Here is a 22,768-nt window from a genome sequence, read left to right on the forward strand (position 1 = left end):
ACAGACACACATGTAGATAAAACAGCAATGGACATAAATCTTAAAGCTTTTGTGGTGTTGGGGATGCTTAGGCAGGGGTTCCACCGCTGAGCCACACCCACAGCTCTTTACTGGTGGACCTTAGGCAAACCCTCTGCCAGAGACCTTCACTGGTTCTACCACCGAGCCCCACTCCCAGCCCTCACCAACTGGCCTCTAGCTCCCTACTTCTGTGGTTTCCCAGGATATCTCTGCTGCATATTTCCTAGTCTTTCTGCCTCCTCTCTGGTCCCTAAATCCTTCCACTTAACCCCACCTGTGCACTGGGGAAAGGGAACTGACCCAGCTCCCCCTCACCCCCAACACCCACACAGGTCAGACTGTCTGTTCTGTTAATAGTTAACCCAACCCCTATCTAAAATACACAGCAGCCAGGCTGGGGGTGACTCCCCTGCCCCCCCACCCCCACCCACCAGCTGCTCTTAAAGGACCAGGTGTCTTCCACAGCTGTGAGCCCTTCCTGGAGCACCATGGCCAGGTGTGACAAGGCCTCTATCCCTGAGGATTTGGGGAGGGTGAGAGAGGGTGCCTGGGTCTGCAGCCCTGGATCAACAGGGAGACTTCTGAAGGAGGAAGGTTATCCAGCAGCACCCCTGCTCCTGTTTATCACCTGGTGTATTTAATCAGGGCTCCTTTTCCCAGCCCTGCCCTGAGCTAGGCTGGTAGTACCGGGTTTGGGTTGCCTGAGCATGTTTGTGCCTACCACTGGGGTGAGGGAAATGTTACTCAGGGTTCTGCAGATAGTAGCCATGTCTTCAGGTGAATGAGGGGCACACTGGTAATGAGGGCTCATGGTCAGGCGGAGACACCGGGGATCAGGAACACCCTCGGGTCACAGAGCTGAGTGTCCGGCCCCTCACTGAACATTTACTGTCCCGAAGGCCTCAGTATTCTTCCCAGGATCTCCATGTCAGGGTCTCAAGTGAGGACTGGACGTGGATCCTGGGGCCACCCCCCTCCTCTTAACCCCTGTTTTGCCATAGCCTGCCTAGGCCCCAGACCCCGCCCCATGACGCCATCGAGCAGGAAATCCTGGTTAATGATCAGTCACCCAGGACAGGTGCGGGACAAGGCTGCACACACATCAGAAGCGGCCGCGGCAGGTGGAAGCTTTTTACTTAGCTCCTAGGTTCCAGAGTAATAGCCACTGTCCCAGATGAAGGGCATGAGCCCCGTTCAGGATTCTCACGTGTGCCCATCTCTCGGGCACTGCATGAAGCAAGAAGGCATCATCCTGCTTCCATATACGTCTACCCAGAAAGGTTAAACTCACCCTTTCCGTGGACAGTGCCCCTAGAAACACTATCTTCAAGTAAACTACTTCTAGAAAGCCACCCACTTCCTTTCCCTCCTCTGAAGTCTCCACATTCAGAGTTCCAGCTACAACGAAAACCTATTTCTCAGTTTGTGGTCGCCGTTCAGGAGCCGAACCCTGTCAGAATCTCAGCACCACCGTCTGCAAAGCCGCCTCGACTACACCTTTTAATCAGAGCACAGCAAATGTACACTACAAACAGCCGCCCACTGGACAAAAGGCGCCACCTAGTGGTCACAACGCAGAAGCCCTCTCGCAGGACAAGTCCAATCCCAAAGGGGGCGCAGCATCTCATAAAACTAAAGGGACCAAGAAGAGGGAAAAAAAAACCAACCCATCTCTCAGTTTATTGAAGGAGGAAAAGGGTAAAAGAGGGGGACAATAAAATGCTTTTGCTTCGTTTATAAAGAGCGAGTTCTCAGGAGGTTCCTTCTCAAGGACAAGCAGAGTACCTCTCCCCCAACTACCAACAGCAGGAAAGCCAAGCCAAGAAAGGAGAAAGAAATTGGAGGGGCCCAGGAACTCCAAACACCCGCTCTGACAGGAGCCACAAGCTCTCTCCCCCCACCCACAATGAATCTACCCCAGGGGACCCATCTGGGCAGAGGGAAAGGGTATATACATAGGTTAGGGTGGTATTGGGTTGGGTGGGGTAGGGAATAATTTATCCGCGGTTGCGGTGGATGGTTAGGGGGGAGGGGAAAGTAGCCTGATGGCAGTGGCAGCCTAGGGGTCCCTTTCTTTCTTGACCTTGATGTCACCAGCAAGGATAGTAGCGATCTCACCCTGCATGAAGGCCCAGGGGACAGAGGAACCCACCAGGGGACATTTGTCTCCACTGGGGCAGTACACCTCTCCAGCTGGGCCCTGTGCCTTGATGAACTCTCGGGAGCAAGGAAAGCAGAACTTGTGTCCGGGAACCGAGGGACACTGCACGAAGTGGGTGTCTTCCAGCCTTTCTCTGCACAGGGTACAGCACAAGGGGGCTCCAGGGGTCGCCCCTGTGCCGCTACCACCCCCGCTGACAGCTTCAGCCCCGGCTGTGGGACTGACTTCTGCCTCTCCATTTCGAGACACCAAACGATGCTGGGTTGGTGGCTGGGTCGTGGAGGAAGCGGCAGGGCTAGCACCCCCTGCGCGGACAGAGCCTCCACCCCCACCAGGGTCCTTGGGTGAGTGGCCCAGAGCCTCAGCCACATTCTTAAGGGCAGCAATAGGTGAGGGCACGCCAGGAGTCTCTGTAGAGTATGGACCACCTGGTGCTACCCAGTGTCGCTGTTGCTGCTCCTCCGTGGTCATCTTCCCAGCTGTCTCGCCCTCCGGTTCAGGGGATGCCTTGCGACGGCGTGGCGTGGGCGCCAGGTTCCGAGATGGGGCTCTTGGCGGTGGGCCACACAGAGCTGCAGGGGTCGGTTCTGGGTACTGCTGGGGCAGGGCCTCCGCAGGAGCAGGCTCTCGGAAGCTTCGGACCCCATCCGTAAGCAGCTCTCCCAACTGGCGCCATTCCCCTGAGCCGTGGCGGCGTTCATATTCGAGGTACTTGAAGCCCGATGAGGCCAGGGCCTTTCCCGGCTCTCGAAGGGCATCATGAAACATCTGTCGAGCCACTGCAAGGACCCCCGCGTACACATTGCCGGAACCACAGGGGTATTCGGTGAAGAGCTTCAGCTCGAACTCATAGCCAGGAGGACGGGCCGTGGCATCAAAGGCGAACACCCGTCCCACCAGCCCGTGGTCCTTCTTGAATCGGACATTGAAAGGAGCACAGGCGGACAGCGCCAGTAGCTGTTCCCTTACAGCCTTGGGACGCCCATGCCACTCCTCCGCCCGGCCCCGCATGGCCTCGTTCAGTTCTGCCAAACAGTCCGCATTCCTCTGCTGCTTCTCCTTCTCGAAATCGGAGCCGAAAAGTGGACGAGCGGGGCTTAAGCCAGGTGCCAGCGTCAGAGCTCGGCCTCCGAGGCCAGAAACTGCAGCTGCCAGCAGCCCGGGGGGCATCAAGCTGGGGATGGAGCCAAGCAAAGCCCGGCGTGCCCCTTCCGCCACGGCCTCCTCGCGGCCCAGCCCGTTGGCTAAGCGGGACCCCAGGGTGTACTCCAAAGCCGGCGAAGGCAGCGCCAGGCGGCTGGATGAAGTAGCCCTGTCATAGCGGTCCGGGCCGGAGACGCTACCTCCGGTCCCCGATGGCTGAGCCTGGGCCTGCGGGGGTGGCAACTGGGAGCCCTGGGAGCCCGTGGAGGCCAGGTCCTTGGAGGTCGGGTGCTTGAGAGCAGGGGGTCCGGGCGAGCGGCCCTCGGGGAGCACGTGGCTGCGCTTGAGCTGGCGGGCGGCGTCGATGAGCAGCTCGATGCGGTCCGCGCCCTCGAAATTCACGCACCCACGGCACACGGCCTCGCTGAAGTCCCACACCATGGCCCATGGCATCTTGGGCAGGTCGCACAGGTAGCACCACTGGCGGCGGGACGCTTGCACGGACGCCATGGCGCCCCCCGGAGCGCCGCCAGGTGCCCCCGCGGTGCCCCCGCAGCCCACGTCCGCTCCGCCGGGCCCGGGGACGGGCGCGCGAGCAGCTCACTCCGGCCTCGGGCTCGGCCTCCCCGCCGGATTCAGGCCCGGCCCCCCTTCCCCGCCCCCTGGGCCCTCAGCCTTTTTTTTTTTTTTTTTCCTCTCACTCCCGCCTCCGGTGGAAAAGGCAAGCCACGAGCACGCACGTCGGCGCCCCCGTCCGGTCCGCTTCCTGAGCCGAGATGCACAGCTCCAGCTCCTGGATGGCCCTCGGGCGCCGCCGCCCCAGGCTCCCGCCGCTTCGCTCGCGCCGCCGCCGACGCCGCTACAACGGCCGCCGTCGCCTCCACCGCCTTCTTCTGCCCCAGAGGCCGCTTCGCAGGGAAAGTTACATAACGCGCGGGCAAAGCCTTCTGGGAAACGTAGTCCCGTCGGGGCTGCTTCTTAAAGGGGACTGGGCAGAAAGCAGTGGCGGGAAAAGAGGGCGCGCGCTGGTCTCTGTGCGCTTAGTTCTCATTGTGCCTCGCCAAGAAGCCGGGGTTCGCGCACAGGATCCAGGAAATGGGTAATGGTTTCATAAATGCTCGGCGTGGACAAGTTGCCGGGCATGCAATTTCACTCCCTTCTTTTTTTGAGACTTAGGTTTATTCTTTAGCTCAGGCTGGCCTAGAAGGCTAGTGTATGTAGCTTAGGCTGGCCTCAAACTTGCTGCAAACTCCTTGCTTTACCCTCCTTGGTGGGTTTACAGGCCCAAGACAATACCCAGAACCCGGAAAGCAGTTCCTACTCTGATTTGCTGAGCAGTTTTAGAAAAGAGTCTTGCCCTCTCTTAGAATCCCGCCCCTTCAAGAAGGGCCAATTACGAGTTCGGAAGGCAGCAGCTTTTTGGGATAGGGCGGAGAGGCTCTGATTGGACGGTTTCAGGCAACTCTCTAGGAGCCTGGTGTCTACTTTGTCTTACCCCTAGTGTCTTGGGTACTAGCCTCAAGGGCGCCCCGCAGACTAGAGGGTGAGAAGAAGACTGTAGGCTTCCGAGCCAGGCGCCTGCCTTAGTTTCCTCATCTGTTAGAGAATGTTCACTGAGCCAATTCTGCTCTACCTGGTATCTAAAGGGTTACACAGTCGGCTTCTCAGTACACCCCCCAATTTCACTACAGTTCCCAAAATGCTCTGCGAGATGGACGCACTGACGTACTTCCTCTGCTGGAAGCTTAGGGGAGGCCTTCCCGATTCTTGCCCCCCCAGCAGGGAATTTCGCCACCACCCCCCCCCCCACCTCGCTAGGGGTTGGGAGCTCTTATTACTTAGATTTGGAATGAAGGAGCCAAGAGGAGATTGCTGGGAAGGGCAACGCCAAACCTCCAAGTGTTTAATGGCCTGGTGGGCCCAATCCGGCTCTGGGCACCCCATGTTTTCTCTTCCACTTTTTTTTTTTTTTGTGATGTATGTTTCCAGGTCCTAGCTCACATCAGCCCTTTCCCCTCACTCGGCTTGGGTCCTGCTGGTGTTCTCAAAAAAACTTTTTCTGAATGTCTTGTCTGTTTGCATTCTTCCAGGTTTCCACTTAGTGGAGGCTTGGCGATTTTCTCACCCCCACCCCAGAGTAGTCACAGCAGCCCTGGCTTTCTATTTCAGCGTTACGGTTTTACCTACCACCTGCATTACTATTTTAACACTTCGCCCTTAAACAAATTGTCTATTTTTGTCGTTTCCTGGGAGATGCTATGTTCACAACCGTTGGTTTCGTGTACTACTGTTTATTTACTTTCTCTCGCTTATACGCGCTGCGCTGCTGGGATGGAATCCAGGGCCTTATGCTAAGTGCTCTGTCTCCGAGATGCTCTACCAGCCTGTATTTTTTATTGTGAAACTGGGCCTTACTAGGTGTCTCATGCTGGCTGGCCTGAGGCTCTGGATCCTCCTTCCTCAATCCGGGGGTGGGGGAGGGCTGAGATTTCAAAAATACATTAACCATGCCTGGATTTATATTTTATTTTATTTTCTAAAGACGGGTCTCTGAAGCACAGGCTAGCCTTGAACTCAGAGCAAGTCTCCCTAGTGCTGGAATTCCAAATGTGAGCCACAATCTCTTGCTAAAGGTCTTTAAACTGTAAAAGTCTATTTCTTCTGTACACTCCTTGAGTCTGACCCTCAGGCAGCCGTCTGTCCTTGCCCGAGTTAACCAATCGAGTTGCTTTATTGAACTGCTCTCTTAACAGACTAGATAAACTCTTAATTAAATTTGGTTTGTAAGGTTCTTTGGAGACTTAAGAACAAAAACTGGGTTCAGGCTGCTGAAGAAGTAGCGTGTACTTCTGCACCACAGTTAAGGCTTTTAGAGGGATAACCACCTGCCTCGGTTCGGGAGGCGTGTCCCCTGGGAGGGTGTGGCCTACCTGGGGAGGGGTAGAGCAGTCCTAAGTGCTGGACTCCGAAGGCCTGTCTCAGAGCCTCAAGTTAATTGTATGAAAATAAGTTTATTGACATTTTGTCAGCACTGAAGAGAAAAGGGGGCGGAGGGGCTGAGCTCCGGAGGTCAGACACACCTCTCAGCAATGGGAGGCAGAGGGACCCAACCTATACCTCCCCAGTCAGAATTCTGCCTCCTCCTCCTTCGAGTCCTCCGCCTTCTACATTCTGATTTGTCTAGCAACTTCCAACCCTTCCGAAGAAGTCTGGGCTGGGGGAGCGGGGAGGTCCCCCACATGTTGCCTCTCTTCAAGTCATGAACAGTAACTATTAGGCAAAGGGGCATGTCGCAGAGCCAGGACGTCCCTCTCCCACCCCACGGAGGGCAATATAGTAACATAAAATCGATGGCTTAGAAGATGGGGTTACAGGAGGCAGTCAGGCGGACACACTGGACCAGAGAAAGGGGCCGAGGGAGTCCATCCGGGGACTCACCCAGAGAATCAGGCACTAACTAGCACAGGAAGTGAGGTGCTCACTCCCCTAGAGCAGGAAGCCAGGGTGCAGCTGGGATAGGCAAAGAGCATCTTCCTCCTCGACTGCGCAAAGCAGGGAGAGGGGTTGCAGGCAGGAGCGTGGACAGGGGCAGATTTCACGGAGACTTCCAGCGGCCCCGCCTCTTTCGGGTAGGGAAACCTTTCCTCCTTTTGTGTGGGGGCGAGTCGTGGAGGGGGAGTGGTGGGGCTGGGAGTGGTTTGGGCACCCCTTCCTCGCTCCTAGGGGAGATGATCACTCCCCTAGCTGCTACTACAGCTCCATCCACAACAGCAGCTACCACAGACACAGGCTCCGGGACAAGCTCCACCTTGGGGGCAGGTGGTGGCAGGACTGGCTTGGGAGGTGGTGGCGGAGGTGGCGGCGGGGGCGGGGGCAGCGGGTCAGCTGGGGTTCCCGGCAGAAGGGGTAACAGGGCGCTGAGAGCCTCGCTCAGTTTGGCCAGTCCCTGCCGAAGGGTGCCAGCCAGCTCCCTGATAGCATTGGCAGTCTCCTGCTGAGCCCGCAGGAAGTCCAGAGACTGTTCTGGGGCTGAGGTGGGCCGAGGAGGAGTTGGGCTAGGAGATGAGGGTGCCACTTGGGCCAGCGCCGTGGGTGGCGGTGGAGGGGCAGGGAGCGGTGGAGGGGCAGGGAGCGGTGGAGGGGCAGGGAGCGGTGGAGACAAGGCCAGGCGGGGCAGCTGGACAGGCTGCATGGCTGCAGGGGACGGAGACTCACGCTCCTTGGCTTCCTGGGGATTGCAAGAGGGCCGGGCCCAGGACTCTGGGCTGCTGGAGCCTCCCTTGCTCTGGGCTGGTGTATCTGTAAGGAGAGAGACCTTGGATAAGTCACCGCGAGCCTTCGAAGCTTCATTTCCTGCTTTGGCTTCTTATCCCCAGGGCAATCTCTCAGTCCCTTCCTTCAACGGAACAGGGTCTCTCTGGCTGGTACAGGTTAGCCTGCGACTCCAGATTCTCCTGCTCCGGCTTCCTAAGTGCCGGAGTATTCCGGAGGAATGCTTGGAACTGGAGGCCAACCTAGGCCACAGAGCGACACCGTATCTCAAAAAAGAACACACTAGTAATACCACCAAAGTTACATGTCAGAAAATGCCCATCTTTGAACGCAGATGCATGAAACCTTGTTGGGGTGATCCTTTTGTGCGCTGTTGTGAAGACTGGCCTTGTGTTATTTCATACGATGAACTCCGTACCAGGCGGACTCCCCTACTGTTATTCTAGTGGCCCAGCACCAGGATCATATTTGGTAAGCACTCCCTCTCACCTTCCTATTGGTTTAAGAAAAAAAAAAAAACTGGCGGCCTATAGCAAAGGAGGGGAGAATAGGCGGGACATCTGGCAGAGACAGGAATTCTGGGAAAAAAAAAGTCAAGCGTGGGAGAATCTGCCAGCCAGACACAGAGGAAGCAGCAGTGCCAGGCTGTGAGACTGCCAGGTAACAAGACACGGGGCAGAATGGAGGTTGTAAGACCCAGTTGGGAACGAGAGTAAGCTAAGGCCTAATACTATTGTAAATAAACATAAGTCTGTGTCAGCATTCAGAGCTGGGGCCGGCATCGAAAGCCCTCATGGTTATGAATGGCGCCCGACGTGGACCCACGACCCTGAGATTAAGAGTCTTAGGCTCTACCTACTGAGCTGGCCAGCTTTAGTAGACAAAATCCTTACACGTCTTACTGACCCCACGGCAACAAGAGGCTTTGTGGGCTCCATGACGCTCTGAAACATCTGCACACTCACTCCCCGCTCATCTCCCGGAGTTCACGGAGAGGCAGAGAGGCTGGCACACCGGTCCTAACTCTTGAAAGCTCTTTCCAGCCGGGACGGCAGGATTAGCCCAGAGACAATCACACTCCTGGATCTAAAGTGTCTGCAGAGAGGACTGTGTTTTGCGTGAGTTGAGCCTCTCTTCCAAGTTTGAGGCTCTCCGGTATCTCTAGAGGGCAGCGCTCACAGCCTGGACACCTCAGACTCACTGCTGAACTGAGTTCCTGACCGGCCACCCCTCACTTCCACCGTCTCAGAAGGTAGCAACTCCATCTTCTAGTTGCTAGGGCTAAAATAACTCCACCATCCCCCATTCTTTTCCGGTCCTGGAGTTGGAGCAGCGATTCATTCAGGTTTTGTAGGTCTTCTATCATAAGCACTTCTACCATTAAGCATACCGTTTTCTGAGTAGTATTGTGTGCGTGCCTGTGTATGCAATGTATAGGGAATGTAGGTACGTGCATGTGTATGTGAGCTGTCCCACCTTAGTTTTGGCTGTCTCTCCAGCATGTCCGAGGGGCTTCCTGTCCCCACTCCCTCGGTGTCCTTCAGTCCTGTGGCCAGCATATTACCAACCAAGCTCTCTCTCCGGCCCCAGATTTAATTTACTTTTTTGTTATTGTTTTGAGACAGGGTTTCTCTGTATACTAGAGCCCTAACTGCCTTGGACACTCATTGTAAGCCAGGTGAGCCTCAAATTCAAAGAGCTCCTCCTCCTGGGTGCTAGGATTAAAGGTGTGTACCACAACTGCTGGGCTCAGTACGTGCTCTTAACTGCTGGGCCATCTCAACAGTTCCCCTGCTTGTTGAGACGGAGATTTGCTGAACTGTCCAGGCTGGCCCTGAACTTCCAAACTCTGCTCCTTCAGCCTCCTTAGTAGCTGAGACCACAGCCCTGCACCTCCACATCTGGCTCCTTTTTCTTCCTTAAGAAACTATCCAGGACTGGAGAGATGGCTCAGTGGTTAGGAGCACTGACTGCTCTTCCAGAGGTCCTGAGTTCAAATCCCAGCAACTACATGGTGGCTCACAACCATCTGTAATGGGATCGCCCTCTTCTGGTGTGTCTGAAGACAGCTACATAGTAGTCACATATTAAGTAATAAGTAAATCTTAGACACTCTACAGATGCCATTCCACAAACCCAATTAAATCCAACACCCAGTCTAGAGGCCTCCCATTCCTTTGCTTCATCCACTACACACTCAGTCCCTTCCCCCACATCAACTCTGTATGGTTACATCAAAACTCCAGGAAGTCACTGTGACGTGATGGTGTGCTGTCTGCTTTCACTTGCACAAGGTATCACTTGAACAGGATGCTCTGTAGAGGCAGACAGCACATTAGTGACTGCCTAGGGCTATAAGACAGCCAGTGTTCTGTCCTCCATGCCTAGGGGCTATATAGTGCTTCCTCCTCCTCTAGGAAGATTTCTTGGTTGCAGTCCTTTTCTTGGCTCTGCCTTCAACCCCAAGTAGTTTCTCTGAGAACTCATTTCTCCTGGGCATGCCGTCCATGTTTGTTGTCTGTCTTCTAGGTGAGCTCTACCAGCTAAAAACTCATTGTGGTCATTGCAGTTTGCCCAGGCCAGGGATGGAACTCCAGGTCTATACCTAGGCAGGCTTTCTACCTAAGCCACGCCCCCAGCCCCTCATTGGGGGATTCTAGGCAGGGGCTCTCCCACTGAGCCACGCCCCCAGCCCCTCACTGAGGGATTCTAGGCAGGCTCTCTACCTAAGCCACGCCCCCAGCCCCTCACTGGGGGATTCTAGGCAGGGGCCACTGAGCTATTGGCCAAGGTGGTTTTTCCTTTTTTTTTTTTGGGTTACATTTTTCATTTAAAAATTATTCATTTGTATTTGCGGGAGTTCAGACACACATACTATGTTGTGCATGTAGTGGTCACGGGACATCTTGTTTCTCTGTCCATTATGTCAGTCCCAGGAATGAACTCAAGTCATCAGGCTTGGTGGCAAGCACCTTTACCCACTGAGCTACATCACAGGTGTTTTTTCCCCCCCTCCATTTTGAGGGTTTGTTCTTGCTGAAGACAGAGTTTCTGTGTAACCTGGGCTGTCTTGGAACTCTCTCTGTAAACCAAGCTGGCCTTGAACTCAGATCCTCCTGTTTCTGTCTCCCAAGTATCAAGTTTAAAGGTATTTATTGCTACACCTAGCTTTTTTTGGGGGGTATCTTTTGTGTTATGGAGACAGGGGTCTACTGTGTAGCTCTGGCTGCAGAACAGCTGGCCTTAGACTTGGACTGAGTCCCTTCTGTCTGCGTCCCGAGTGTTGGAACTATGGACGTGTGCCACCACGCGTGGCTGTCATGTTCTTTAAAGGTTATGTCAGAACTAAGTGGTCCTTAGTTCTGTTCCTGGTGCCAGCAAAGACGCCAGCCAGCTGCTCACGGCTGCTCAGCTGCTCCTCTCCTTTGACTATAGCAACTTCGTTTTGTAAGTTTAATGCAGAATTAAGTGGTCAGGTAGGCTGTGTGCTGTGGTACAGGCTTTTAATCCGGGCACTCAAGTGGCAGAGGCAGCGGATCTCTGCAAGTTCAAGGCCAGCCTGGTCTACATAGAGAGTCTTTGTGGTTAAGAATACCCTTGCCTCAGGGCTTTACTGTGTGGGTTTTCTCTAACTGCCACACTCTTCCCCCATATAACCAACTAGTCTCAACATCTGAATTTAAGTTGCTGCTTGAACTCACCACCTCCAGGAAGCCTTCCCTGCTTATCCTCTTTATAAAAAACAAAACACTCCTAGCTATTTGGGGCACAGGGTTTCTCTATGCATCCCAGATTAGCCTCAAGCTCAAGAGCTTCTTCCTCAGCCTCCTGAGCACTGGGATTTCAGTGAGCCGCCATTACCTGGTGCCTCTCTATAGGTATGGTTTCTCTTGTCAACAGGTATTATCTATATGGCATGATGTATAGTGTGTTGACTGTATGGGGCATGTAACCCTCAGCTATATCAGCTCCCTAAGGGGAAGGAATTTGTCTTGTTCTCCAGTGTCTCTCAGTATCCACCCCAGGAAGAGGACTCAATAAACATTAAAAACAGTCCATAACAACTTCTAAGTAAGGAAGCTTGGAGTTCAGGTGTTGCTTCAAGGGAAATAGGAGGACCAGAGCTGAAGCATGGCAGCAAGCCTGTGATTCCAGCCTTGGAAGGCAGAGACAGGGAAATCCCGGTGGCTAGCTGACTAGTGGGTGGAGCCCAACCAGTGAGCTCTGGGTTTGATTGAATGGCCCTGCTTCAAAAGACCAAGAGCAGCTCCCAGCAACTCTGGACAGCAATTTTGGTCTACCAGCATGCATACATGCACACAACACATGAACATGTAACAAACTTATCATTGCCCTGGTTTCACAGAAAGATGTGTGATTCAAATTGAGCATATAGGCTGGGCTTCTGGCAGTTTCCTGGCTCCTACATGCCTCCTGTCTGATTCCAAGCTAACCTTTGACTACATACACTCTGTCCTCCCCATTAACCGTCCAGTTAATGGGGAGCAAGTGCGAGTCAACTAGAAGTTGGGCACAATATTCTGTTTCAACATCTCCCTGTTTGCTTGCTGTGTGGCTTCAGGTAGGAAACGAACCTTTCTGAGTCCCAGATGCTTGCTGTGTAAACCTGACAAACTGACTTCGATCCTGGGAACCCATGTCGGAGAGACTTCTGAAACTTTTCCTATGATTCCCCAGGTACATGCACTCTCGTGCGCTCACACACACACACACACACACACACACACACACACGTACAAACTTCAGACAGTAAAAAGAGAGCTACTTAGTAGGATCATGCCCCCCCCCCCCCGTGCCTCCCCAGAGCACGTCTTTCTTCTCCATGCACCCTGGTTTTTGGCACTGGCGCTCACATAGCCCAGGCTGCCAGAGATATCCTGATCCTCTTGCCTCTACCTCGATAGTGGCATGTATCACCACACAAGGCTCATGTACTTTAAGCTCTTCACCTAAGCAGATCGATCACCCCACACCCATGAACTGCTGATCCCTCTGATCGCCTCTACGATTAAAAGAAATTTTAAAAGTCTTCCTTGTGACCTTTTGGTTCCAATCCAACCTCCCCCATGCTTCCTTGAGTCTCCTGCCTCCAGGCTGCTGCACATGTCTTCCCTCCCCTCAGGACAACTCTCCAAGCCTTCCTTCTCCATTCCGTGTCAGCTCTGACACCATCCCCTTTGGAAGCCAGCCCTCTCCACATGGTTCCCTCAGGCCCCAAGTTCACCTTTTCTCCACCAGAGAACTCTGTCAAGCCCTGACTTGTGTCAGCAGAGGGCAGGCATCTGAAGGGAAGAAATATCCCAGAGGCTGTGCCTCAGTGGATAAGAGTATTGCCTAGCATACAGGAAGCTCTGGGTTCTATCCCCAGTGCTGTATAAACCCGACATGACATGGTAGAACACTCTTGTAATCCCAACACTAAGGAGATGGAGGCAGGAGGATTATACATTCAAGGTCACCCTCAACTCCACAGTGAGTTCAAAGCCAGCCTAGGGTACGTTAGAAATCCAGAGTGAAGGCTAAACAGGGATGTCTCCACAGCAGCTCTGCAGGAATGACCTTGAGGAAGTCAGGGCTTCTCTTAGCCACAGTTTACCGGGGCAGAGCAGTGTGCTCAGGTTAGCCTTGCTGAGGCTGCAGTGAGCAATCTGCCCGCTTCACTGTGTTCCCAGAATCTTGGAGGGGGAAACCCACTTCTCATCTCTGTTCAGCAGGAGCAGAAGTGATCGTATAGGAATATTCTGGCCTCTGCCTCTAGGCACTGCCTTCACAGAGCTCTCCCCACAGGCCAGCTCTCTCCCCACTTCCTTTCAGGACTGGAACAAACTCTAGAGCCCCAGGCGAACCGGTCAAGTGATCTAACACTAACCCGCCCTTTCTCCATCCCTTTGCTGCAGGGGCCTCCAGAAGACTCTCACACCAGTACTGAACTCACACTGTTACTCGAGGCAGGCACTGAGCTCCTAGATTCTCCAACTTCAGCCCTCCACAGTTGCTGGGAGGAAACACCAGTCCCACCCACTGAAATCCATCCGGCCTGGCTAATGCTAACATTTCAGCTCTGGATCCGGAGCCAGGTCTCGCAGGACTAGTGCCATGCCTCCTTCTGATGGTTACCAGGTAGCTTTTGAACCACCAGAGACAATCCATTTCCATTTGTCTTTTACATTATTTTTGGGAGGCAGGATCTCAGTGGGTCTATGCAGTCAGAATCTGACCCTGGAACCCCTGAAAACTGAGAAAGCTCTCTACCAACAGGGCATCCCCAGACGGTCCTTCCTCACCCTTTTTTTAAAGCCAAGCCTCCTGGAGCACAGGCTAAGCCTTGAACTCTCATTTCTTCTGTTTTCGACTCCCAAGCAGAGGCCCTTTGCGGTCAAATCTAAGTCGGTTCCTTTCTCTGTCCTTAAAGCCCTAGCTCTATAATGGGACGGACAGGTTTTTAGTATGTGGTGAACACGTCTGACAGATCTGGGCGTGAACTGCACACGCTAGGCTTCAGGAATGTTTGCAGTTGTTAAAGAAGCTGGCTTTGGGACTCACCTGCCCGTCGATCCGGCCTGCGGTCCTCTGACAACACATACCGTTGTGTACTAGCGGTTGAAGCCTGAGGCTGTGAAGAGGCGGCTGCCGGGGACTCCTCAGCCCCAGCGCCAGCCCCGGGCCCCGCCACACCCGGCCCCAGGATGGCGAAAATAGTCTCCTCCTCCGCGGAGAAGGCGTCCTCGGCGGCGGGCCCCGCGCCCTGCGTGGAATGCGGCACGCGAGCCAGCTTCTCCTTGGTGCGGCGCTTGAAGTCGTTCCAACGCTTCTGAACCTCCTGGCCGGTGCGCTTCCAGCTGGTGATGCCGTTGATCTTGGTGGCGATGCTGTCCCACACTCGCCGCCGCTCGGCCACACTCACCCGACGGCTCTGCGCTCCGTAGAGCTGAGGGTAGTGGGCGCGCACCTCCCGGATCAGGATCTGGTTCTCCTCGAAGGAGAAGCGCGGCTTGCGGAGCCGGGTGGTCTCCTCCGCTTCGCCCGGCGCCGCCGCCGCGGTCGCCGAGGCCATGGCGCCCCCAGACGCCACCGATCGGCTGCCTGGCGCATGGGGGGCGCCGGCTCTGCGGGCAAAGGGCGAACAGCGCTGGCGGGGGCTCGGTGTCCCCGTGTCGCCCCGACACGGGCTCCTCTGGTCTCCTGTGCAAGAGTGGTGATGGGAGCGGCGAGGTGCTGAGTGCAATCAGAGGTGCTTCCTCGTAGGTGACACCCGCCCAGTGCTCATCTTGTGCTTCACGCGGCCGATGAGTGCCTAGCAGAGGAGTTGATGGGTACTGGGAGGACGGACGGTCTGGAAGGATGGAGGGAAATGAGCAAAAGTGGAAGGGAAAAGGGTGCCACCGCAGGAGTTAGAGGAGAACGGGGGCGCAGTAGAACAGGACAGGGAAAGAGTGTCGGGGATACCCATGGGGTCGAACATGCATGATGCTGGGAAGTGATGCCAACCGGGCAATGCAGCAGACGGGGCATCCAAATCAGAGGGGAGCGCCGGGGGCTCTCAGGGCAGTGGGTTTCTGTTCTAGGGTCCCTGAGGGAGGATGTCCAGGAATAACGGTGAAATGGAACCCTCTAATTAAGACGGCAAAATATTAAAGCTGAAAGTCCGCAGAGATTATGGGAGTGCTGGGATTGCCGGGAATGAAGGGGAGTTGTGGAGATAACGGGGGTCCCAAGATGAGAGGGGGACCCCCGGGCTTTTGGGGACTCCAGGAAGAGTGATAGAGCACAGAGGATGGGGACCCCAGTTGGGCCGCGGGTCACTCACCAGCGCCGCCGCAGCCCCTTCCTGCGGTGGGTCAGGGCTTCGGCTTCTGCGGCCTCTTCCCTCCCCCCCACCTCTCCCTCCCCCTCTGGGCCCCGCCCCCAGTAGCCCCGAGAGCCAAAGCGCATGCGCGCCGGGTGAAAGCGGTCTCCGGACACCCTGACAGCTAGAACTGCGTTCTCGAAGCCTTGCCTCTCAACACGGCGCAAGCGCAGAACCGCCCGTTGTCTTGCTTTACCAGAAGGACAGAGCTGCGCAGCCGCACACTTGGCGCTGAACTAGGTTCCCTGGCCTCTCGTGCCCAATTGCGCATGTGCACATCTACAGCGCGCATGCGTGTCTCTGACAACTTGCCCGCGATGGTACCCAGGACTAAATCCCAGTGCGGGCGCAGCAGAGGAGAGATGCTGGAGAGAGCGCTAGGACCGAGTGGACTTTTTCCTTTTGGGTAGTCCTCTAGCCTACTCTTCCCGCTAAGCGAAGTCTTTTATTTTGAGAAAGGGGAGAAGAGCTTCATTTCCATGACAACTGCGTGGGTGGGGATGGGGGGGGCGTTAGGAAACCACCTTGCCCACGCCCAATCTCTCCTCTACGCAGGATCACTCGGGAACTGCCTCCTACGGATTGAGGCGGGCACCATGGAGCTATTCCCCGCCCATGCAGAGGCGGTAACCATAGCAACCCAGCAACCTCCCAATGGTGCCTGGGAGGCCCCCTGTCCACAATTTGACGTCATGGCTCGGAGAGGGAGTTCAAAGGCTGGAGTTTCTTTAACGGTGGGGATGGCGATCCTGGCCACGGCCCATTTTAATCAAAAGCGCAGAGCAGGAGTGAATCGAGAGCACCGCTTGAATGAACTGGATGGTCCGATGGCTGGGTGATTGAGTTCAGCCCTGTGAAAAATTTCAGTGCCTGAAAATTTCAGAGTGGGCAGTTTCAAGGTCATTTGGGTAAATGGCGCTTCATCGATCTATCCGACAGTTACATATGAGCACCCACAAACATCAAAGTGCCATCTATATAAAAGGCGAATCGTGCTCACTTTCAAAAGTTTCTGGGGGCATCTCACTAAGTATCCCAGATTGGCACTGAACCTGTAGCAATAATATCGCTGCAGCCTCCAGCGAGGCTGGCACAAAGGCGGCAAGGTATGTGCCGACATCACACTTAAGGAAAAGGAGACATTTGTATTAAGACCCGAGGCAGAGAGGACGGGCTGGAGAGATGGCTCAGCAGTTAAGATCTCTCCCGGGAACAACAGAGTTAGGATCTCTACCCAAACGCGGGGCTCATAACCATTCTTAGGTCCAGCATTGGTGCCCTCTGCTGGCACCAGGCATGGACGTGGTGGGCAAACATACAGGCAAAACCTCATACACATAAAAGGGAGAGAAATTCTGTGTGTGTGTGTGCATATGTGTACATATGTGTGTGTGATTGGTTGGTTTTCTTTTTGAGATACGAGGTTTCTTTCTGTAACCTTGGCTGTCCTGGAACTAGCGCTGTAGACAAGTCTGACCCCGAACTCAGGCAGATCGGCCTGCCTCAAGAGTGCCGGTATTGCCTAAAGGCCAGCCACATCACCTCCGAGCTAAGATTTGGTTTTAGTTTCATGTCTGTGCACGTGCGTGCTGCTGCGTTGGATGCCGTAAGAGGGCAAGAGAACCTCGCAGCTGGGTCCACCTGCTTCCGACTCCGGACTGCTGGGATTAAAGGCAGGGGTGCGGCTACTTCCCGATGCTGGGTTATACTTTTTTTCCAACACAGTTTTGTGATCAAGAGTCCAATGTTTAAAAGTCTATCAGAACTCAGACCTAGAAATTTCTAGTCTTATAAGATGGGAGGGGAAATCCCTGGGCGAACAGAGCCCTAGGTTCAATTGCCAGTGAACAGGAAAGAAAGGGGAAGAAAGGAAGGACTCAAGGCACTAGCGAAATGGCTTGCCACTAAGCTTGAGACCCGAGTTCAGTCCCCAGGACCCACACGTTAAGAAGTTGACTTCCTTGAATTATTTGACTACTGCCTGGATGTTGTACTCCCCTCTCACTCCAGTCCCCCCTTCCTCTTTTTTAAGACAGGGTTTCTCTGTGTAGCCTCTGGAATGCTGAAAACTAGGCTAGCCTCTAACTGATAAAAGATCTCCCTTTTGGGGGCCAGAGTGCTGGCTCAGTGGTTAAGAGCACTGACAGCTCTTCCAGAGGTCCTGAGTTCAAATCCCTGCAACCACATCATGGCTCACAACCATCGGTAATGGGATCTGATGCCCTCTTCTGGTGTGTCTGAAGATGGCTACAGTGTGCTTATATATAATAAATCTTTTTTTAAAAATCCCCCTTTCTCTGCCTCCCAAATGCTAGGGTTAAAGTCATACACTAAGGACTGGCCTTTCCATACTTTTTTTTAATTAAAAAATGTCTACGTATAGATTGAGAATTATTTGAGAACCTGTTTCCAGTCAGACAATCTATGTTGGAAGACACATGAGGTGGGTCTGGCTGCAGTTCTGGACCCCGCCCTGCCCCTCTTTTAGTTCCCTCTTTCGAGTCTCTCTCCCAGCACCCAAAGACACCACCCACTAAGTTGGCTAACTGAATTTAAAGACGGCTAACAACAACGCTTTATTCAGCAGCAGACACCCCCTTCTCCACCCTCATACCATTTCCAAGCCCACTTCCTAAACAGTATAAAACTCAACTGTCATTCTTCTCTGACCCTAAAATTAAAACCTAAGCAGCTACCATTCCCATGAGGTCTCAGACTCTTCTCACCATGGGACACAACACTGACTTAACACACTCAACAATATTGTTTGGGTGGAAGAGAGATACGTCTCTCACCCACAGGGCGCAGGGATCCATCAATGACGGAGTGACAGATCCGTGGGTCACCCGAGGCAGTCTGTGAAGTTACAAAGGTCTGGCAGCCAGAGTGTCCCAACCCTCCTCTAGTTCCTGTGACCCTCCTCTTATTTCCGACGGGCAGCATGTTCATGGAACCGAGGGCTCAACTTGAATGGTCCATGGAGAAATTAGAGTCTGCAGACCCTGAAGAAGGGGACGATGGATGGTCTTCTAGTCAGTACCAACATCAACCTCTTGGCAGTGACGATCAGGGTCAGTCTCTGGCACTGTCCCCCAGATTCCGAAGACTGGCCTGTCAGGCTGGGATTCTATAGGATGGTAAATCCCAAGGGATCTTTATAGGGGAACCGAAAAGTCAAAGAGACCACCTTAGTGTCATCATCAGGTCTTCATAATCCAAAAGAAGCCACCAAGACACAGTCCATGGAGAATGGTTCTCAGTACCAGGAATGTCTGAGACACACAGTTTCAGGATCCAGGGAGCTCCAGGGGGCTGGGTGAGCGTAGCAGAGGGTACTAGGGTCAGAAGCAGGAGGGTGTGGGATGTGGGAGATAGGTACCTCGTGGGGTCTCATCGCTTGACTTTTCGACCAGCCGAGTTCCGTCCACTGCGGCGGTAGAGAGACTGCTGGCTGCTGTTGAGGGGACAGTACTTGAGAGTGTGAGCATGGTCGCCGGTGGCCTCACACAGAGGACACACATAATGCCTCAGGATGGGACACACCACCACCCCTTGAGGGGTCTTCAGCTGGTGCGAGGCGTACACATGATGGGACTCCCCGTTGTGCTTGCAGAAGTTGCATATGGCATCCGGACTTCCGGAGGAGACCTCCAGGCCCTGCTCACTCTTCCCCTGGGGCCCCGAGTGAAGCTCATGAGCTAAGTCATCCTCCAGTCTCTGCTGCCGGCTCTGAATTATATCCAGCACCACCTGGCTCAGGTTAAAGTAGTCTCTCCACATGTCAAAGGGCGGTAGGTCCATGACACTTATGTGTGGCTGTGGGCACTGGAGAAGGACTGGGGGACAGGGCTGTGAGGTCAGAGGGCAGGAGCAGCAGTGTTGTGGAGCTGAGAGGAGGCACACCCCCTTATAAATACTCTCCTAGAGACCATTCTAAGCAAAGGTGGAGCTTAGATTTAAAGGGCCCACTTCCAGCCAAAGATTCTTGGCTGGCTCCAATCTCCCAGGAAGGTTGGAAGCAGGTTGTTCCCCAGGTCGCCCCTCCTCCAAGGCACTGTGTGTTTTTTGGGAGGGACCTTCCAGTCCATGGATCTCAGTTTCCCTTCTACACAGTTTAGGGCTTTGCCTGTGTCTCTTGCTCACCCTCAGACTTTCCCTCTCTTCCCCCTCTCTCCTCTCCTTTAATTATCCAGAACCGACGATTTGACTTAATTTTTTTGTTTTGTTTTGTTTTTGTTCTTTTTCTGAGACAGGATGTCAGTATGTATCGATGGCTATCCTGGAACTCACTATGTAAACCAGGCTGGCCTCGAACTCAAGAATCCACCTGCCTCTGCCTCTGCCTCCCAGGTGTTGGGATTAAAGGTGTGCACCACCATGTCCACCTTAATTTTCTTTTAATTTCATCTATTTACTTAACAGCGGGGTGGGGAAGCACGCCACAGCTTGCACGCAGATTTCCAAGGACAACTTGGAGGAGGCAGCCCCCCCCTCCCCAGCCCCCCTCCCCCGTGGATCCCACAGATCAGACTCGGGTCATCAGGCTTGGTGGTAGGCACGGCCAGCTGAGCCATCCCATTGCTCTGATGTGGTTTTGTTGTTGTTTGGCATAGCTTTTCTGTTTTTGAAACAGGGTTACATTTGTTACATAGTCCATGACCTTGACTCTCCATCCTTCCATAAAGGGGCCTCGGAGTGGGGCACCTGAAGCTTTTGGCTCTGTGCCCTGTCGCAGGGTTGGGTGGTTGGGCGTGAAGCCCAGTGGTAGAGCCCTTTCCTGGCACGCTGGAGCCCCCAGATGGTTTGCATGAGCCTGGTATCAGAAGCCTGTCATCCCCACGTTTGAGAGGTGGAAAAATGAGGATCAGAAGTTCGAGGCCGGGCTGGAGAGATGGCTCAGTGGTTAGAGCACTGACTGCTCTTCCAGAGGTGCTGAGTTCAAATCCCAGCAACCACATGGTGGCTCACAGCCATCTGTAATGAATCTGAATGTGATGCTCTCTTCTGGTGTGTCTGAAGACAGCTACAATGTACTCATATGAATAAATAAACAAGCAAATCTATTAAAAAAAAAGAAAGAAGTTCGAGGCCAGCCTCAGCTCTGTGTAGCCAGTGTGAGGCTAGCCTCATCTATGTCCCATTCTGTCCCAGTAAGGGCCAGAGATGGCACAGCTGTTACGAATGCTTTATGCGCTTGTGTATGATCCAAGCTTGGTTCTTAGCACCAAGGTCAGGCAGCGCACAACCACCTATAACCCCAACTGCAGAGGCCTCAGACACCTCTGACCACTAGGACGCCTACACTCACGTGCATATAGACGTGTAACTAAAAATAATAAAGGATGCCGGAGAGATGGCTGAGCTGTTAACAACGCTCTACGCTCTTACAAAGGTCCTAGGTTCAGCTCCCAGCACCCACACTGGGCAACTCCCAACTGCCTGTAACTGCCACCCCAAGGGATCCGATGGCCTTGGCCTCCCTGGGCAACTATGTATGTGGTGCACAAAAATCAAGAAAGCTCAAGTGCACGCGTACACACACACACACACACACACACACACACACAAAACACACGTTCTCGAATGCTTTAAAACATTAGAAATAGTAAACTAATGTAGGACACTTCAGAACGAATTCCAAGTATTCTTCAAATTTGGTTTTTTGTTCTGTTTTGTTTTTCTGAGTAGCCTGGGCTAGCCTGGACTCCTGCCTCACAAAACTGACAGAGTGACAGGAATGAATGACTGGGGTCACAGACTTACTGTCTTTTTTTTTTTTTTTTTCTTTTTTAAACATATGTGTCTGTGTTTGGGTTGTATGTGTGTATGTGTGTGTGTATGTATTGTGTGTGTGGTGTGTGGTGTGTGTATGTATTATGTGTGTGTGGTGTGTGTGTGTGTATGTATTGTGTGTGTGTGTGTGTGTGGTGTGTGTGGGCTGTGTGTGTGTTGTGTGTTTGTGTGTATGTTGTGTGTGTGAGTACTGCAGCAGAGGGAATCAGTTCTATCCTCCCACCTCGTGGGTCCTGAGGATTGACCTCAAAGGCAAGCACCTTCACCCCCTGAGCCACCCTGCCAGCCAAGCATTGTCTCAATAACCCTTCCTACAAGGCCCACTCTGCAACACAGTTTCCTACACAGTCTGATTTAATCCTCACAAGTCCATGAGGGGGAACACCCCTATGATTCCATGTTCCAGATGCGCAGCTGAGGTTCAGAGAGGGCAATTCATTGGCTGGGAGTCACACAGCATGGAAGTCAAAGAGCTGGGATCCTGGGAAGTGCTAACAAGTTAGTACAGTGTCTGGTGCTTTACAAGCGTGATCCTTTCAAGGCCATTATCAGGCAAGGAGGTGAGGACTCTTCCTTCCATTTTGGAGAGGATGTGAGGCTGAGCGACAAGGAGCATACACAAGGTCACAAACTGGGTGATCACAAATCACTGTGTGTATGTGTGAATTTTCCCCCAGCTCACCCCGCACCCTCAGATGAGGACCGAAACCAGGGCCTTGAGCTTGCTAGCTAGGCAAGCACTCCACCACTGAGCTAAAACCAACCCCCAGTGTATTTATTTTTGAGCTAAGGTCTCCCGGAGCCCAGGCTGGCCCTGAACTCTCTGTGTAGCAGAGGATGGCCCTAAGCTTCTGACCTTCCTACCTGCACTTTCCTAGGACTGGGGTTAGAGGTCTGCACCACCATGTTGGATTTTTGTGCTGCTGGGTATGCAACTCAGGTCTGTGCATGTTAGGTTAGTATTCCAACAACGGAGCAAACACCCAGCTCCCCTCCAACGTCATTTTAGGATGACCTCAGCCTTGTGTGAGAAGTTCTCACCAAGAGTCTGCTACGACACCTCATATGGTAGCACATGCCTGTCAACCCAGAAGCAGGAGGATGACAGGGAGTTCCAGACCAGGCTGGGCTCCAAGAGTCCCTCCCCGTCTCAAGAAAACACAGCCCAGCAGTGGTGGTGCACGCCTTTGATCCCAGCACTCGGGAGGCAGAGGCAGGTGGATCTCTGAGTTCGAGGCCAGCGTGGTCTACAGAGCAAGTTTCAGGATAGTCAGAGCCACACAGAGAAACCCTGTCTCAAAAAATCCAAAACAGACCAAACCAGAATGTTGTGGTTCGACCATGCAAATGACCAGAGAGAGGATCCACAGAGCCCGAGGAACAGGTCGGTCAGAGCTTTGTGGATGGTGGAGGTGAGCTGGGACCCAAACCCACAGTGATCTGTCTCAGGCATTCTCCAGGCTCATCAACCTGCTTATGGAATGCAGTCAAAAGAGAGATGAACAAGGAGG

At 53.6% G+C, this 22,768-nt stretch overlaps 3 protein-coding genes across 4 annotated transcripts; all 3 read right to left on the reverse strand.

Moving 5' to 3' along the window:
* Positions 1-1,669: 1,669 nt before the first annotated feature.
* Positions 1,670-4,231, reverse strand: IRF2BP1 (interferon regulatory factor 2 binding protein 1). Its single transcript, XM_080909262.1, has one exon. It carries the CDS (start codon positions 3,833-3,835, stop codon positions 2,081-2,083), a length of 1,755 nt encoding a protein of 584 aa, XP_080765388.1. The 5' UTR covers positions 3,836-4,231; the 3' UTR covers positions 1,670-2,080.
* Positions 4,232-5,748: 1,517 nt separating this feature from the next.
* On the reverse strand, positions 5,749-15,492 carry MYPOP (Myb related transcription factor, partner of profilin). 2 transcript variants are annotated; one of them, XM_080908779.1, is made up of 3 exons: positions 15,426-15,492; positions 14,162-14,951; positions 5,749-7,624 (listed from the first exon to the last, which is right to left on the reverse strand). In XM_080908779.1, the coding sequence occupies exons 2-3, from the start codon at positions 14,670-14,672 to the stop codon at positions 6,921-6,923; spliced, it is 1,215 nt and encodes a 404-aa protein (XP_080764905.1). In that variant the 5' UTR covers positions 14,673-14,951; positions 15,426-15,492; the 3' UTR covers positions 5,749-6,920. The 2 variants fall into 2 exon arrangements, with proteins under 2 accessions (XP_080764905.1, XP_080764906.1); XM_080908780.1 differs by having other exon boundaries at positions 14,162-14,912; positions 15,426-15,443.
* Positions 15,493-18,854: 3,362 nt separating this feature from the next.
* On the reverse strand, positions 18,855-19,265 carry NANOS2 (nanos C2HC-type zinc finger 2; the record flags this gene model as incomplete). Its single annotated transcript, XM_080909281.1, has 1 exon — positions 18,855-19,265. The coding sequence occupies one exon, from the start codon at positions 19,263-19,265 to the stop codon at positions 18,855-18,857; it is 411 nt and encodes a 136-aa protein (XP_080765407.1).
* Positions 19,266-22,768: the final 3,503 nt, after the last annotated feature.

Source organism: Micromys minutus, assembly GCF_963924665.1.
Source record: "Micromys minutus genome assembly, chromosome: 32".
NCBI lineage: Eukaryota > Metazoa > Chordata > Mammalia > Rodentia > Muridae > Micromys > Micromys minutus.

Bases quoted from the DNA above. Each gene is read 5' to 3' on its own strand.
- MYPOP (XM_080908779.1), bottom strand. From the start codon at position 14,672: ATGGCCTCGGCGACCGCGGCGGCGGCGCCGGGCGAAGCGGAGGAGACC. The intron at 7,625-14,161 runs GTGAGTCCCAAA...CTCTCCTTACAG, and splicing joins CAGGCCGGATCGACGGGCAG to ATACACCAGCCCAGAGCAAG.
- IRF2BP1 (XM_080909262.1), bottom strand. From the start codon at position 3,835: ATGGCGTCCGTGCAAGCGTCCCGCCGCCAGTGGTGCTACCTGTGCGAC.